This window comes from Chionomys nivalis, chromosome 6 (genome assembly GCF_950005125.1).
Source record: "Chionomys nivalis chromosome 6, mChiNiv1.1, whole genome shotgun sequence".
In the NCBI taxonomy this organism is placed as follows: Eukaryota; Metazoa; Chordata; class Mammalia; order Rodentia; family Cricetidae; genus Chionomys; species Chionomys nivalis.
Genome location: NC_080091.1, coordinates 39,919,533 through 39,935,284, shown reverse-complemented (window position 1 = coordinate 39,935,284; position 15,752 = coordinate 39,919,533). Strand labels below are relative to the sequence as shown.

At 50.2% G+C, this 15,752-nt stretch overlaps 2 protein-coding genes across 5 annotated transcripts in view; one reads left to right on the top strand and one right to left on the bottom strand.

The window, feature by feature from the left end:
- The window catches only part of Cfap99 (cilia and flagella associated protein 99), a 39,504-nt gene extending 30,959 nt beyond the window's left edge, over window positions 1-8,545 (bottom strand). For 2 of the 3 annotated variants that reach the window (XM_057771591.1, XM_057771590.1), the window contains exon 1: window positions 8,407-8,452. Coding sequence is in view for 1 of the 3 variants with exons in the window: in XM_057771589.1 (XP_057627572.1) it covers window positions 879-992 (114 nt within the window). In the remaining 2 variants the exon portion in view is untranslated. Of the gene's footprint in view, window positions 1-878; window positions 1,008-8,406 lie in introns of all 3 variants that reach the window. The other variant, XM_057771589.1, reaches the window with a different exon arrangement.
- Window positions 8,546-8,697: 152 nt separating this feature from the next.
- The window catches only part of Zfyve28 (zinc finger FYVE-type containing 28), a 93,348-nt gene continuing 86,293 nt past the window's right edge, over window positions 8,698-15,752 (top strand). The window contains exon 1 of one of the 2 annotated variants that reach the window (XM_057771588.1): window positions 8,698-9,064. In XM_057771588.1, the coding sequence (XP_057627571.1) occupies window positions 9,026-9,064 (39 nt within the window). In that variant the 5' untranslated portion in view covers window positions 8,698-9,025. The remainder of the gene's footprint in view (window positions 9,065-15,752) is intronic. The other variant, XM_057771587.1, reaches the window with a different exon arrangement.

The following is a 15,752-nucleotide window of genomic DNA, read 5'->3' as shown; positions in this document are numbered from 1 at the left end:
CTGGAGCAATTAGCAGGTGGGGTGACTTCTGAGTACCCTGACAAAGAGAAGTCAGAGCCTCCGGGGGTGGGGAAGGGGACTCAGAGTGGTGTCCAGAGAGCCAATCAGAATGTTGCAGTGCTGGTGTGTAAATGACAATGGGGCAGAGTCTGGAGCTGCCAATAAAGAGGGTGGCAGGCCTGCTGGGGGAGGGGTGTGCTTTGGAGAGTTAAGCATCCAAAACTGACTTGGAAGTACAGCTGCCATTGTGACAGGCTCAGGTTGGACATTCCAGTGATACACTATCCCTGTCTGCCTCTCTCTTACCTTCTGCAGGGGGATACACTGCTGTTTCTATCCTGGATGTCTCTGCTTCCAGAACCTTGAGAGCAACATTCTATAAAATTTCCCCAGTTTCAAGCATGTTGTAGCAATGCTCAAACATTGAACTGGGGTCTAAGGGAGATGGACAAGCACCAGGTGGAGGCACTTAGGGTCCAAGGCAGTTAGCTCTTGGAGAGGGCCCAGACTCTCTCCCGGAGTCCTCATCGGCTGAGCACAATCCACCAAGAACTGTGTCCATAAGCAAGTCCCTACTTCCCCCACTGTGCTGTCCACTTTCCCTGTGTGGGGACTGGGGCTGCTTCTCCTAATGCACCATGGGCGTTTTGTAGCTCTGGATAGAGCAGGTCCAGTGTGCATTCTGGACGCGGGGAGCCCTCTCATGGCAAAGGGGTGCCTACACAAGGACCACCAGTCTTCTGATAGAGTGCTTAGTCTCATACTTCTCCCCACAGGAAGAAATGGATCTCATGCTGTTTGCTGGACAGTGAAATGTCAGGTGACACATGTCACTGATGTGGTCTCCCAAGAAACCCCAGTGGCTACCCTGACCCTACCTGCTGTAAGGAGGCAGCTGCCGTCTCCAGGAACTGTTCGGGATTGTCCTTCTCAGGCTTAAATTTGTCAAGTTGCTCTATTACAATCTCGATGCATTTTTCATAGTAGGTCATCTTTTAGGCAGAGGCCTGAAACAAACCCACACAGATCACATCACCCACAACCTCTGAGTAGCCAGTTTGGATGTTGGCTGAAGTGGTTGCAGGACCCTTACCCACCCCAGAAGGAAGTCCCTGAGGGTTCTGGGTTTGAACAGTGAGAATTTCGGAGGTAGGGTTTGGGTTCAGGTGAGCTCAAACATACTACTTGGTTAGTTTATCTCAGGTCTCGGCCACACAAGTGATCTGTTTGGCCGTGGCGAGCCCACTTCAGGTCGCCTCTTAGCTCCAGCCTCTGCCCTCTCTGCCCTACACCCAGGGTTCCATGGCAGCCACCAAAGCCCAACAGCCATGTTGTGGGTGGGGTGGCCCCCAGGAGGGGCTCAGGTCAGAAATCAGGCCTCTGAACATCCCTCAGTCCAGCTGGGAGGGGTGACTAGTTTTCAGCAGGCTCTTCCCAGAGCAGGTGAAGAAGACAAAAGAATCGCGGAAGGTTGTGGAGTTCCCAGGAGCTATGCCATGTGAATAGCAGGACCCATGCTCACAATACAATAAATGAAATAACAAGAAATATTCAAGTAAAATAAAAAGGACATAAACTGGAGAAGAAGGGCTGAGCACTAGCATACATTCCCCCCTTCGTGTTTACTGATTGTGGATCTGATGTGACCGGATGCTCCAAGCTCCTGCTCCATCGACTTCCCCACCATGAAGGGCTATATGTTGGACTGGAAGATAAACAAACCTTTTCTCCCTGAAGTTGCTTTTGTTAGTAATTCAATTTCTTTCTTTCTTTCTTTCTTTCTTTCTTTCTTTCTTTCTTTCTTTCTTTCTTTCTTTCCTTCCTTCCTTCCTTCCTTCCTTCCTTCCTTCCTTCCTTCCTTCCTTTCTTTTTTTTCAAGACAGGGTTTCTCTGTGTAGTCCTGGCTGTCTGAAACTCACTCAGTAGACCAGGTTGGCCTTAAACTCACAGAGATCCCCCTGCCTTTGCCTCCGAGTACTGGGACTAAAGGGCTGCACCGTCACGCCCAGCTGCTTTTGTTAGTATTTCATCATAGTAACAGGAAACGAAACCAAGGTCCTTAGTGTGATGGCCAGTTCTGGCTAGTCATGCCAGGCCCAGAGGCTGATTTTTGAACATTAGGAAGCTTTTCTAAGTGGTCAAAATGCCATAAATGAGAATTTAAGAAAGACAAAAGGGGAAGGAAGCAGGGACATGCTCAGAACTGAAAGATGTACCTTTCCAGAAGGTGAGGCCTCTGAGGGTTCTGCAGAAAAAGAACTCATATAATCTGAGTAGGGTAGCCCGAAAGTTTCCAGTAGAGATCAGGATTGCCAAGCAGCCTCATGCTTCAGCACTCCAAGATCCAGAAGGTCACCTGTCAAAGACCTTGCTTGACCTCTGAACAAATCCAGAGGGGAACAGGCATGGGTCTGGGAAGCTGAGGTTGAACCCAAGGGACTGTGGTTGTAGAGGAGATGCAGATGGCTCTAGGGTGGCAGCAGAGGAAGAAAGCAGGGTTCCCCTGCTGTCTTTGGGGGGAACCTCTCTATGGTGTTGCCTGGGACGCTTCACTGAGGAGTTAGGGAGAAAGGCTGGAAAGACTTTCACTGAGGGCCAGAGTCCCCATGCACCCTGACTGCATTCTGAGCCAGTTCTACCACAGCTGGGGCCTTACAGGGCTCCCAACACAAAGGGAGAACCAGTCTCTCTGAGAATGACCTCACAGAGTTTGCAAACAGCTTTGAAGTCCTGGGACCACGAACAGGCTCTAGGGACACAATAAGGAGGCTCCATGGGCACTGAGGGGAGGCATAGCTAGAACTCTATCCCTGCTCCGCCATGATGACAGGCACCAGGACAACCTTTTCTCATGCCTAGAAACCCACAGGTCCATTTCATGGTAGATTCCTCATAGGTTAATGGGGTCTTGATCAATGGGGCAGGAAGAGACAGTAGCCTTCTGCCTTGGACAATGCCAGATTATTCAATTCATCACACACAGATCCACACCTGCCAAGATGCAGCAGGTATGATGTTGGGTATGGTAAGAGGTTTGGGGCTGACCCGCACCCTCTGAAGTCTGCCTCCCTGGAGATTGTCCATTAAAGCCATCCTATCCTATAAGGAGCATCTACTGTTGGAGGTCTGGAAGGCCCTGAGGGCTCCTATGGTCCTCTCCCTCTCTTTGGTTACTCAAGTTACTTCTAGTGAGCTCACTGGTGAGAGACTTGACTACACGCTAAATGAGCAGTAGATGGGTTTCATTTCACCCTGTCTGAATATGGCTTCCTCTCTCTGGGAGGGACAGAACAAGCCAGACACTTAGCTCCGCCTACATGGGTAGATTTACACAACCATCACACAAGAAGCCGGAGGCACTTTTCTGGACATTCCTTCATGGAATTGGAGACCTGTGGCTTCCCCTCTGGCTTTGTTGGGGGTGCTCTGTGTTAAGTGAGCCTGGGTGTTATTCTGGCCTGGAACTAGAGTCCCCTTCGTAAGACCACACCAGGTAGTGCCCTGGAGGTCTGTTCCTGTCCTGTCCTGTCCTGTCCTCTTGACTGGTTAGTCCAGTAAGCTGTGATGTCATTGGTCATGCATGACCTTTGCCCTCCTTCTCTGGAACAGCTCTTGGGGGCCCTTTGTTCCACTCTGGATCTCTCCTAAGTGGAAAACAATCTCAGACACTCCAGGAATCTTGGCTAAAGGCAGCTCTGTGGGTGTGGGGAGGTCCTTTTTCCGTGTGTGTGTGTGTGTCCATCAAACTCCTAGTTATTAGTGTCTTGGTGACAAACAGTGGAGCTGTCAGGTAGCTCTGGAGAAAACATTCGCTCTGGAAAGATACCCGTCTCTACAGGTTTCAGTATGCGCTCCAGCGAAACCTAGTTTTTCTGAGTCAAGTGCAACTAGTGGACAAAAGACTTGTGTTAGGTTCACAGCAAGTGCTGGCCCTCACTGCCCATGCCACAGAAGCCATGCTGGCAGTGGTGGGGTGCGGCTGCAGACTCCTCCAGTGTCAGATACTGTGTTCATGGAATCCTTCTCTGGCCTCACGTCTGAGATAGAGCATGTGTCTAGGTGAAACCTTAAATCCATTCACTTGCTCTCCCAGCCTGAGCCCTCCCAATGCACCAAATGTGAGCTCCTGAGAGGGTTGGGTGGGGTGGGAATGCAGTGGGCCCTAGGCCTTTGACCCTCGCTGCTGCCTTTGACCCTCGCTGCTGTGAGCAGAGTGGAGAGGTGAGGTCTCAGGAGTCTATTCCCAGGTTCTCAGTTGCTGCGGGACCCAGAGGGGCCTCAGCATGTCACCAGCCCTTCACAGTTCAAAGTCACAGCCTCTGACCCCTCTTCCTTTACCGGGGTCTTTGCATATGGCTCCTTTTTCTTTCCATAAGTTAGGTGATCTCTTTACATCTGAGCTACATGCTGACACACCAAAGCCTGCCTTCTTTGCCTGAGATTCCTTTCTGGAAACCTCCTCTGATAACAACTAAACGGCCATTTAAGCCTGGGTGGGTGTGGTAAGCAGGGCCCTGTCTCTCACCTGAACCTCGCCCAGGCCAAGAGTGATATGTGAATGATGAAGGCAAAAATATAAAAAGGCATAAGTACCCTAAAACAGCCCCTCATCTAATCTGGAAGATGTAGGTGGCCAAGACAAAACCAACCAAAAGGGCACACTGACTGAACCGAGGGCCTCCACCATGCTGGGCTTCTGTCACTGAGCTCCATCCAGAGAGATGTAGTAGGGGATCAGGAAGCCCTCATCGACTTTTTAAAAACACTATGTTTTTTATTCTTTCAGTTTCACACATGGAGACAATGCGTTTTGACCATATCCATCCCCACATGATGACTTTGCTCAATACACTTCAGTTTTATTGTCTCATTTAATTGGGGGCTAGATACAGTGATAATAATTTTGTAAAGAAATAAGAACAAAACCTATGTAGAGGAGTTTGGAGTGGGGAATCTGCTTCCCTAACCCCAGAGAACTTTCTTTCTGGGTGAGCCTGAGGCCCGGCTTTTGAAACCTCCCTCCATCCCTGGTGAAGATGTGAAGTAGAACAGCACACACGCACACACACACACACACACATCCCAGGACTCAGCAGAGAGTTTATAAAGATGCGCTGTTGAGTGGTAGAGGTGGGACTCAGCAGGACAGCGCAGCCTAAAACACACCATGCCTTGGAGTCTACCTTCAACACTGAGGAAAACAAAACACAAACCAAACTGCCTGGAAACAATGTTGAAGAGTGAGCGTCTTTCTCTCACGTGTTCAAGGTGCCGTCCACAATGGCAGAGGAGTCAATGCAGCAGCAGCTTGACAAACACCCATGTTGCTTTCACAACTAGGAAAACAGAGGGCTGGATGCCTCCTAGTGCTCACCTTCTCTGTTTTATTCAGTTTGCATCCCCTGCCATGGAAGGCAGGCTGAAGCAAACTGAACTAAAGCAAGTGAGGAGGGTTCATTTCTATCAGATAGAAATGAGTTCACAGCCTCAGTCATGAGATCCCAAATTCATTTTACTGAAAATATGCTCCTGTCCCATGACTAAAGCCACTCTGTTAAGTGTGGCAACCAAACCATTCTCCGTGGATTTCTCTTTCCTCCCGACTCTTCCTCAGACCTTACTGCTGCCCGACTGGATGGTGACATTTTCCAGACTCCCTGGAAGCTGACTATGGCCATGCGTACAAGTTCTTCCATCTCTGAGAAATCCTAGAGAATAAACTTTGGGAATGTTGGACAGAAGTGGAGGGCCATTCCTTTCTTATCTATTCCAGCAGGTTTGTGGGCTCAGGAGATGATGGCAAAAGCCAGTGCAGCCATCCTGAATCCTGAGGAAAGAGGTGAAGGCTGGTAGCCAGAAAAACTGGTTCCGGCTATACCTCCAGGATTACCTCTTCACACACCTCTCGTATGGACACATAAATAACCTACGAAGCTGGAATCAGTTGTTGCCTGTAGTTAAGCCTTATCCTGATATACCTACCTCCCTGGGGTCAGCCTTTATCCTGACCATAACTTCCAACCACGAAGCACAGAAACTAGACAGCGACAGCCCCATGCTTTGGAGTTGGCTAATGATGCACAGACCTCAGATAACTTACTAATCCACTTGTTACTGCTTATTATCCGTGTGTCTGCTCGAAGTTTTCACTTAGAGAAGATTGTGGTTTGGGGAGAAGCATCTTTTTTCTTCTAAAATTGTGTTTGTTTTTATGTGTGTATATAAATAGGCGCATACACAAGTGTGTGCATTTGTACGTGGAGGCCAGAGGACAACCTTCAGCGTCACTCTTCAGGAACTACCCACCTCATATTTGAGACAGAGTCTCCTGCTGGCTTGGAACTCACCACCTAGGTTAGATTGTCTGACTAAAGAGCCCCAGGGATCTACCTTCTCTGCCTCTGAAGTGCTGGAATGACAAATGTTTGTTACCATGCCTGGCCTTTTTTTTTTTTTTTTTAAAGATTTATTTGTCTTATGTATATGTGTGTTTGCCTGCATGTATGTATGTACACCAGAAGCATGCAGTGTCCATGAAGGTCAGAAGAGGGGTTTGATTCCTTGGAACTGGAGTTACAGACAGTTGTGAGTAGTCAGGTAGGTCCTGGGAACTGGACCTGGATCCTTGGTAAGAACACCCGGTGCTTTTAACCACAGAGCCATATTGCCCCATGACTAGCTTTTGTGTGTGTGTTCTGGTAGACTTGCTAATAAGGCAATAAAGCAAACTCTTTATTAACTGAGCTATCTCTGCAGCCCCAGAAGCAGCTTTTATGATGGGAGAGTATACAATTGTGGACATGTTGACTTTAAGGTGGTCTGTTAGTTGTACAAATAGTGAAGAACAGGCAAACAGGTCTGAATCCCAGCATTTAGGATAGATGTTGTAATAAGGAGCGGCGGGGCTGCGTCTCCGGCACCCGGCTGCCCGCATGGCTTATGCCCCAAAATAATTACACGGAAACTGTATTCTTTTAATCACTGCCTGGCCCATTAGCTCCAGCCTCTTATTGGCTAGCTCTTACATATTGATCTAACCCATTTCTAATATTCTGTGTAGTACTACGAGCTGGCTTACCAGGAAAGATCTTAACCTGCGTCTGTCTGGAGTGGGAGAATCATGGCGACTCCTTGACTCAGCTTCTTTCTCCCAGCATCCTGTTCTGTTTACTCCGCCTACCTAATTTTTGTCCTATTAAAGGGGTCAAGGCAGTTTCTTTATTAATTAACCAATGAAAGCAACAGATAAATGCAAGACCCACCTCCATCATTTCCCCTTTTTCTGTTTAAACAAATTACTCCACCGACCTAAGGGTTGGTCTATCAAATGGTCCTGTAAGTCTATTTCCTTATTAAAGCTGTATATATCTATATAATCTGTCTACATTCATTTGCGCCACCACAGATAGAGGGGAAAAAGCTGTTTACAAAACAGTGTGGTTGCCCTGAATCACGCAGGAATGGGCAGAAGAGCAGCTTAAAGGAATAAATAAGTGGTGGTCCACAAGGCCGGGCAGGTCCAGGGCTGAGGGCTAAGGGAAGATGCAGGAGCTGCTGGGGCAAAAAGAGTGTGCATACGCTGTACCACTCAAGAGGCAGTCAGTTGGGTCACCTATTGCTAATAGTAAGAGAGAGATAAGAGCTAAGACCCATCATTGGATTTAGCAGCTCCGAGATCAAGGAAGACTTTGGTCAAGTGCATCAGAGGAGTGGCTGAGAGTGTGTTCAAGAAAGAATGGGTGGAAAGGAATTGGAGCTAGGAGACACCTCCAGAGGGGTTTGCTTCTTAGGGCAGAGGGGAGTGGGAAAATCAATCAGAAACACAAGGGGAACATCTCTCCCTTTGTATTTAGTGAAATAGAGGTCAGAGAGTCCGGGGAGGAACAGGAATCCCGTGCTGGGTCGGGGGTAAGTCCCTGTCATTGTCTCATTTCAGACCAATGAGAGAGGGTGGCTCTGGTTGTGGGTGAGGGGAAAGAAAAAATTGTTGGGGGCAGGTGCACCCGGGGGCTCTTGGGATCTACTGCCTATGGCAAACGCTCTTCGTCTGTGCATGGGAACTTTAGGTGGGATCACACGTTCTCAGCTGAATTCTTGGCACGTGATAAATTCTCAGATTTTTGACTACGTTTGTGTTTGTGTGTTTACAGATCCCAATTATGGCACTGCTAGGGAGGTAGTGCATCACAGAAAAATTATCTTTTTAAAAAAGGTACCATTTGTTGCGGCGATTAAAAACGAAGTGGTGGAAACACCCTACCTTTAATCAGGGAGGAGAGATGAAGAACGCAAAAGTAGTATGCTCACATCAGAAAATAGTAAGCAAAGATTTGAGAACTGGAGTTAGTGAGGATGGGCTGCGCCTGGCTTTCTATGAAGGACCCTCACCCTCACTTGCCCGCCTACCTGCAGGCCGCCAGGCTTCCACAGGCCTCCGTTTGTCCCCGTATCGTCTCTCCAGGCGCCGCTGGCCAGAGCCCTCACCGGCCAGCGCCCGCACCCGCAGCTCGCCTGGGCGTCGTTTAGGCGCCGTCACCTAGCAACGCCAGGCAGGCTCTGCTCGCGGTGGGCGCCGGGACCTGTAGTTCGGAGCCGCCTTCCCTGGGTCCTCGTCCCAGGCGGGGTGCGGCGTGGCGCTGGGCGCGGATTGGTGGCCTCACCAGGCGCGCCCCACCCGCCACTCGCGGCGGGCCGGGGGCTTGTGGCGCCGTCGGCGCATGTGCGGCCGTGACCGGCGGAGGTGCGGGGTGTCAGCAATCCGCGAGGTGCCGCGCGCCCAGCCCGCGCCTTTACGCGCGCCCGCCCGCCCGCGGGTTTGGGTCGGTCGCGCGCCGCTAGCTGAGCATCCTTCCGGCCGCGCACCTGCCCCGCGCACCTGCCGCCAGCTGCTAGGCGCTCAGGATCAAGCGCTTGCTCTAGCCGGTCCCGGCCCTGCCTGCGTGTCCTCCCCGTGCCGCAGCCGGGCCCGGGCTCAGCGCTGCGGAGGGCGAGGGCAGTCCGGAGCGCGGCCCGGGCCGGCGCGGCGATGATGAACAGGTTCCGAAAGTGGCTGTACAAACCCAAGGTGAGTGGCTCCAGTTGCGGACCATGTCCTCCGAGTCGCAATTTTCCCGGTCCAGTTCCCTTATCCTGCAGGTCCCTCCTTGGTGAGACAAATCTCGTTTCCCTGGCCCTGTGCAAGTCCCCCTTTCTGGTTTCTGCGATGCCTTTTTCCCGGATTCTGCGACTTGGACAGATCGTGTACCTGGCGCGCACTCACTGTTCTTTGGTAAACCCAGTACTAGACCGGGTTTTTTTCCGGCTTGGGTGTATTATCATGTACCCTCTTTCTCGTCTCGGCCCCAGCTCGCACTCATTGGTCCCAGCCTGCGTGCTCAGAACCCCTACTTGTCTTGGTTCCCTCTTGCGGCACCACAGATGCCCCTTCATCTTTTCGCACCACAATTATTCTGGCCTAGGATAGCGGGCCTCCCTCCCACCCTCCCGTCGCACTTGTGAGCCGTCCTTCTCCACACTCCCCTTTCTCCAATCCCTTGGCTTTGGTCAGACCCTTTCTTCCTGTATCTTTAGAGGGCCCACACGCCGCGGTTCGGTCCTTCCAAACTGGACTGATTCGACCTCGGTTCACTTCGCATCCCTATCCGGGTACGGTACCCGCCCGCACCTTTTTGGATCTCTGACCAGTTCTCCGTTAAGTCGCTGGGTAAGGCTCTTGGAGCCTGCAGCCTCTGCGGGCCGCCGGAGGTGCGATTTGCCAGCCAGCGCCTCTCTTGCTTGGCTCCACCGGGTCGGGTCCCGGCGGCGCGACCCGCGCTTCGGCAGCTGCACCAGTCGCACTGCGGGCACTGCGTCCCCGCCGCTTGCCTGGGGCTCGCGGTCGGAGCAAGACCCGGTGCGCTCTGCTCAAGGCCGGGCGATGCAAAGCTGAGGTCCAGCAAAGGTCCAAGACGCACCCGCAGCATCCAAAGCTCCGTGCTGGGGGCCCGCAGAGCCAGAGGACGTCAACGCTGGAGGTCTTCAGGGGGTTACGACCTGGGTGGGGTCACTGCAAAGACCAAGGGCGGGAGCAGTGCAGCGGCTGCTTGCTCATGTCTCGGAAGTCAGAGGCCTCCTTCTCATTGGTCCACCCAAAGAACTGACCCTTCTCCCGCCGTGACTAGCCACTTTTTTTTTTTTTTTTTTTTTTTTTTTTTTTTTTTTTTTTTTTTTGGTTTAGGGTTCCTGTCCCAGACTCCGCGAATGATCTCTCGGGAGTGGGGTTTCCTTAAAATCATGTCAACTGACGCGCGCGTTCAGGAGAGACATTCTGTTTGGAAGACTGGCACTTGAGGCTTGGAAGACCTCAAATGATCATGTTTTTTTTGGCCACTGAGGTCGGGAAGTTTTTCCTTGGGTTGGAGAGTGTTGGGGTGATGGCTTATAGAACATGAGGCTGCCTTTGATCAGCCCTGACCTGGCCAGAGGGTATTCTGGATTCTTGCATGCAGGTGCAGCAGCGGTTCGTGCTCTTGTCGTGGGGCAATTTTATCAGGCTCTTTCGACCCCGGCGATGGGTGTGGTTTGAGCCTGCTTGTCCTTAGCCACGCCCTAGACGCCTAGCCCTCTTTTTACTGCAATCCCTTCCATGTGCTCAGTCCTTCCTGCTGTCTCTTTGTGAGTCTGCCAGGAGCTGCAGCAGCTCCTGCACGGAATTATCTGTACAAGGAGTGTTTTTCTTTCATTTTTTTCTTTCATTTGAGCGACTTTTTAGCACAAGAAAAATAAAACCAAACAAAAACAAAACAAGTTTAGTGATGAACTTGCCGGGGGGAGGGGGGGATTTGCTTTTTCAGTAACATGACAGGGGATTGTTTGCATGCTAAGCTATGTTCTTGTCTCTGGGAATGCTTGCGGGGGCGCTGGGGGTGTCCAGGTGCCATTTCCAGCGGTGCCACGGAGGGAAAAGTGTGTTCTGTGGCCCACCACCTAAGTGTTTGGAAGGGAAAGAACAGTGCCTGCAAACCCCTTTGATTTTCATCCATAGCTGAATTTACAGTGGCCTTCCCTTGAGGTTGAGCCCCAAAGTTAAGGATCGCACCCACAAAGTTCCCTGTTTTTGCAGGCAACTACTTTCTAAATGCAGCCCACGACAGTGGAGAGTTGAGTTGGTAACCTTGGGTGATTCAGCCCAAAGCGGGGTCCTTTTTAGAAGGGAGAGGTAGGTCAGATTTCTCCCACTGCAGTCCTCCTCATTGTCAGCCCTCAGAGCTGTGGGATGCTGTCCTTGACCTCTGGATTTGAGCCACAGCTCTGTCTCAGATCTCTGCTCTGGCCACAGCCATCTCTGGAGCTGGTGCCCTGTGGTCAGTCTAATCATGAGCCGTCTCTTGTTCCAGATCTGTCATTGAACTTCATGTCTTGATTGTTTGAAGCATTGGATTGTGTTATGTCATCCTTGTAGTTTTTATTTTTCAAACCAAAGCTCAGATTTTTGCCTCCAATTATGAACTGAATTTTATGTCTCCTTCTTGCTCGATTGAACATATTTTGGCACAAGTGAGCACAGAGTTGGCCCTCAGAAGATTCTGGGTCTGGAAGAGTTAAGTGCTAGTAGTCTGGAGGAGATTGTTGCTGACATAATTCCCTTTTCACTTTCCTATTTAGACCTACTATTTAAACCACATTTAAATGTAACTCCTGCTTTGGTTTAAAACCGAACACACACAGACCTTGTTCATTACATGTGGTGGAAATATTATGAAAAATGCTGTTATTCCTACAGTTCAAAAAAGCAATGGGAAATGCTTAGAGAATTTTTTTTACATGATACAAGTTTTGTTTTCTGAAGCACTAAAAACTACTTAAGTTGGATAAAAACATACCCAGTGAATAGTACAATAGATGCTGTTAAAATGACATTTTCAAGGCATTTTATTTCTATTGATTTTCTTAAAATAAGCCTTTGAATAACTCCTTTTCCCCCTTGATGGAGACCTATCAGGCTCACAGTATTCCGACTCTGGAGGCTGCGAGGAAAAGGCGGGCGGTAGGGGCTCAGAGGCTGTGCTGCCCTGCTCTGCTTTTCTTTGGAGCACTTTGTGCAGGCAGAGGCTTTCTCAGAACATATGCTTCAGAAAGGCGAGGCAGTTGGTGCCCTCCTTGGAAACAAGGGTCTCATCTTGTTCTTTGCTTGGCTGTAACTTTCTCTGACCGACCTGGGTGGATATTGCTGGCTACCAGGAGGGAGGAGGTTGGATCCTAGACTGGAACCCTGGCTAAGCTGGGATGTCTGGGCTGTCATGGCGAGCTTATTGATATGCATGGAGGATGCATTTTTAGTTTCCTTCTTTGAGGAGAAGCTGATTGGCAGGCGGGTGGTGCTTGTCAAGGGTATGGGGATGGTGGATGTGGTGTCTAGTTTCCATACTCAACCATGTGCCCCATAAAAAGCCTTCTTGTTTCATCTCTAAACCTCTACCAGGGGAGGGGCTGTTGAGCTGCACACCCGTTCCCTTGTTGTGGAGTTTCCGTGCAGTCCTTCACTGAGTGACGTTGAGATACTGTTTGCAAACATTCAGGGTTCATATTACAGATGAGATCCACAGTTAGGGCTCTTTCAAGGTCTCACTCAAATGTCAGCCCACTCTGCACAGACCATCCCATTGGCGCCTGTCACTAGCCTCCTACTCATATGCTCCTTGACTAGTGGCCATGGGTGTGTGGTACCTGGAAGTGCAGTAGTGAGTGAGGCAAGTCTAGGGTTGGGACAGGAGAGTAGTGGTTCCTGTCATCTGCCTCCATCCCAGACCCCTTCCAGAGCCTTTATCAAATTCAGCACTCAGATTGTGGCTAGGCAGGGCTAGGGAGCTTGAAGTGGCTTCTTTGGTCTCCAAGCAGATCTCTCAGCAGGAAGATGGTCTCACTTCACAGGTTTTCCTGTGGTTTCCATAGTGGGAGTGTGGGGCCACACAGCTCCTGTGACTCTGCAGGGTGAGGGAGAGGCAGTGCTGCGGGCAGGGCCAGTGTGTTGCTTCGGTGGGACTCTGCCATTGCTCAGGCTCCGTTCCCAATCAGACTAGCAGGCTTACTGGAAATGTGTGATGTGGTTTCTGTTAAATGGGCGAGTCAGAGCTGGCAGTCCTGAGCTTCACTTAATTGTTATTTGGAGTTGGCATTCAGGAAGGTCATGTGGGTGTGCACTCTGCCCCACACTAAATGGGGCAGTGCTCACTTTCATTCACCCTTAAGAGGAGAGATGGTGTTTAAATCAATTTTAGTGCCCGCTTTGGTGCACCGAGAATGCCCAGGATAGCAGCTATGCCTCTCTTAGTAGTGAAATGCACACTTAAGAGTCCATCAGTGCAGCACACTTCTGGCTTGTCAGAATTGACTGCAATATGGTGAAGGTGTGTTCTGTGCCCTGCAGAGGCGCATGATAGTGAGCTGATCCCAGCTCAGAGAGAAACAGATGCTTACATTTCAGTGAGTTTTAGGAGTTCCTCTCATTTTAAGTTGTCCTGAGTCTTTGCTCTGACCATGATTTCTGTGACTATGTAGCACTGGATCCAGAGACAAGGCGGCAGAGGCTGCCTGGTCCTGGTAGCGGACCTTTGCCCTAAGCCTCTTAGCTCTGGGCCTTAGTTTCCCTAGCTGTCTGGTGGAGGTGATGGGAGCTGCCATGTAGAGTTTCTGGGAGCAAAGACCCATGGTGGTAGCTCAGCCACAGCTAACTCATAGATAGGATAAGAGGGTGTGTCTCACTGCAGGAGCCCAGAGGCTATCAGAGCCTTCAACTGCTTCTGTTAGGTTCTTGTGAGGGTGAAAGAGTCCACAGGGGCACACTGCCACTGCCACTGCCCTTTTTGTTTTTGGTGCCAAGAGCAGACCCTGGTACAGATTACTCCAAGAATCCGGAAGAACTCAGCCATGGAGAGCTGTAGTATAGCACGAGGCTACACCTCTTTCCCAAGGATGGCGATGCTGGCTGCCAAGTACTTGCCTATCCAGGCACCACCTTCCTGTGGCTGGGATGGCTAGGGCTGATGGCAGTCACTATGGCAGCAATGGGTCATCTTGTCAAGCCTGGCCCCAAGTCTCTCAAGCTATCCTCCCATGGCTTATGTCCCCTGCTTGGTGACTGAAGGCTCAGGATCCAGGGTAGGACCCCAAAAGCTGCAGGGCGGCAGGTCTTGCGAGGGAAGGAGTCTGGTATAGTGAGAGCTTTGGTTTGCCGTCTGCATTCCACTTATTCATGGTTGGCCATGCTAGGTAGGTGAGGAGACAGGCTTCTCTCAAACCCAGAGGTCTGGGTTGTTTTCTTTAACATTTAGACTATCCTGGTGGACTTCACTCTTAGAAGAGATATTGTGGAAAGAACGAGCGAGCTTGGTGCAGGCTCACAGCATGAAGAGGCAGAGCCGAGGCCTGTCAGACATCAGAGCTGGGACAGAAACCATTGTTGTCCTCTGCATGTCAGCAAAGTCCCATTCCTGCAGGAAGGAAGTGTGGCTGCTGTCAGCTTTTAAATGGGTCCCATTTGGCTAGACAATTACTTTTGTACTTTCCACAGTTGGGTTGCAAAGAAACTTAGATATTGATGGGCAATCCAAGTGTTTGAAGGGGAAAGACAAAAATGAATAGATTTTTTTTCAAGTGATCTGAATAGATTAAGGAGAAGTAGAATAGAACATTTTCTATTATGGTAATTTATGTAGAGTAGTTGGGTAAGATGAATGGATGGTTTTTCCCTTACTGTATTTGAAGCTCTTCAATTTCTCATTGTTTTCATCCTCGTTGGAGGCAGGAGGTGGCAGCGTGGAGGTCCTCCCAGCTCCACGCGGCTCACATTCTGCCTCTGCTATGGTGAGTTTCTCCAATGGGGCCCCACTCCCCATGCCAAGAAGACAGGCTGATGCATTCGCTTCTCAGGGAGATGGGAGGCGGTAACCGTCAGTGTCTGAGACTGTTCCAGTTATTTTTAGGAATATTATGACTGAAAAGCCATCTATGAACATTATCAACTGTAAATGTCAGTTAGGCTCCTTTAAAGGGCGCATTCATGTTCTTGGCAGTGCCATGAATAGTAAACAGCCTAAAGGTGAGGATAGCCCGGTGTCTGTCAACAGAGGAGTGCGGGTCTTGAACTCAGGTCGTCAGTGTTGGTGGCCAGAACTTTACTCACTTAACCATCTTGCTGGCCCTATAGCACTATTTGATGTTAATAGACAACCAAGGAGAAGATGTTTGGTCTTGGTCCTTGAGGTACTTGCTGTTCTGGTTTCATAGCTGATGCCCACTCGTCTGCAAATGCTCCCTGCCATCCCTGCTGGTGGGGTCACCTCTGGGGACAACTCTGAGGAGGATCTTTGCATCCTTCTTAGCCTCTCTGTCTGCTTGGGCAACTGTAGCCCTTCACCTGGGGCTTCGAAAAGATGTAAGTGAAGGGATGGTGTGGCTTGGATTGAATTTTATTGTTAGTTCCATCAAATCTCAACAGACAGACAGACAGACAGACACACACACACACACACACTGCTCCGCTGAGTATAGCTTAGCTCCGTTGCAGTCTTTCAGGAGTAGGATAGGAACAGAGGGTGCTAGCCCATAGGAAATCTTTTTTTTTTTATTCTTTTTTAATTAAAATTTCCAACTGCTCCCCGTTTCCCATTTCCCTCCCCTCCTCCCACACATTGTCCCCTCCCCCTACTCCCCTCCCCCATCCCCACTCCTCTTCTCCTCCCCCCAGTCCATTCCCACTCCCTCTCGATACTGAA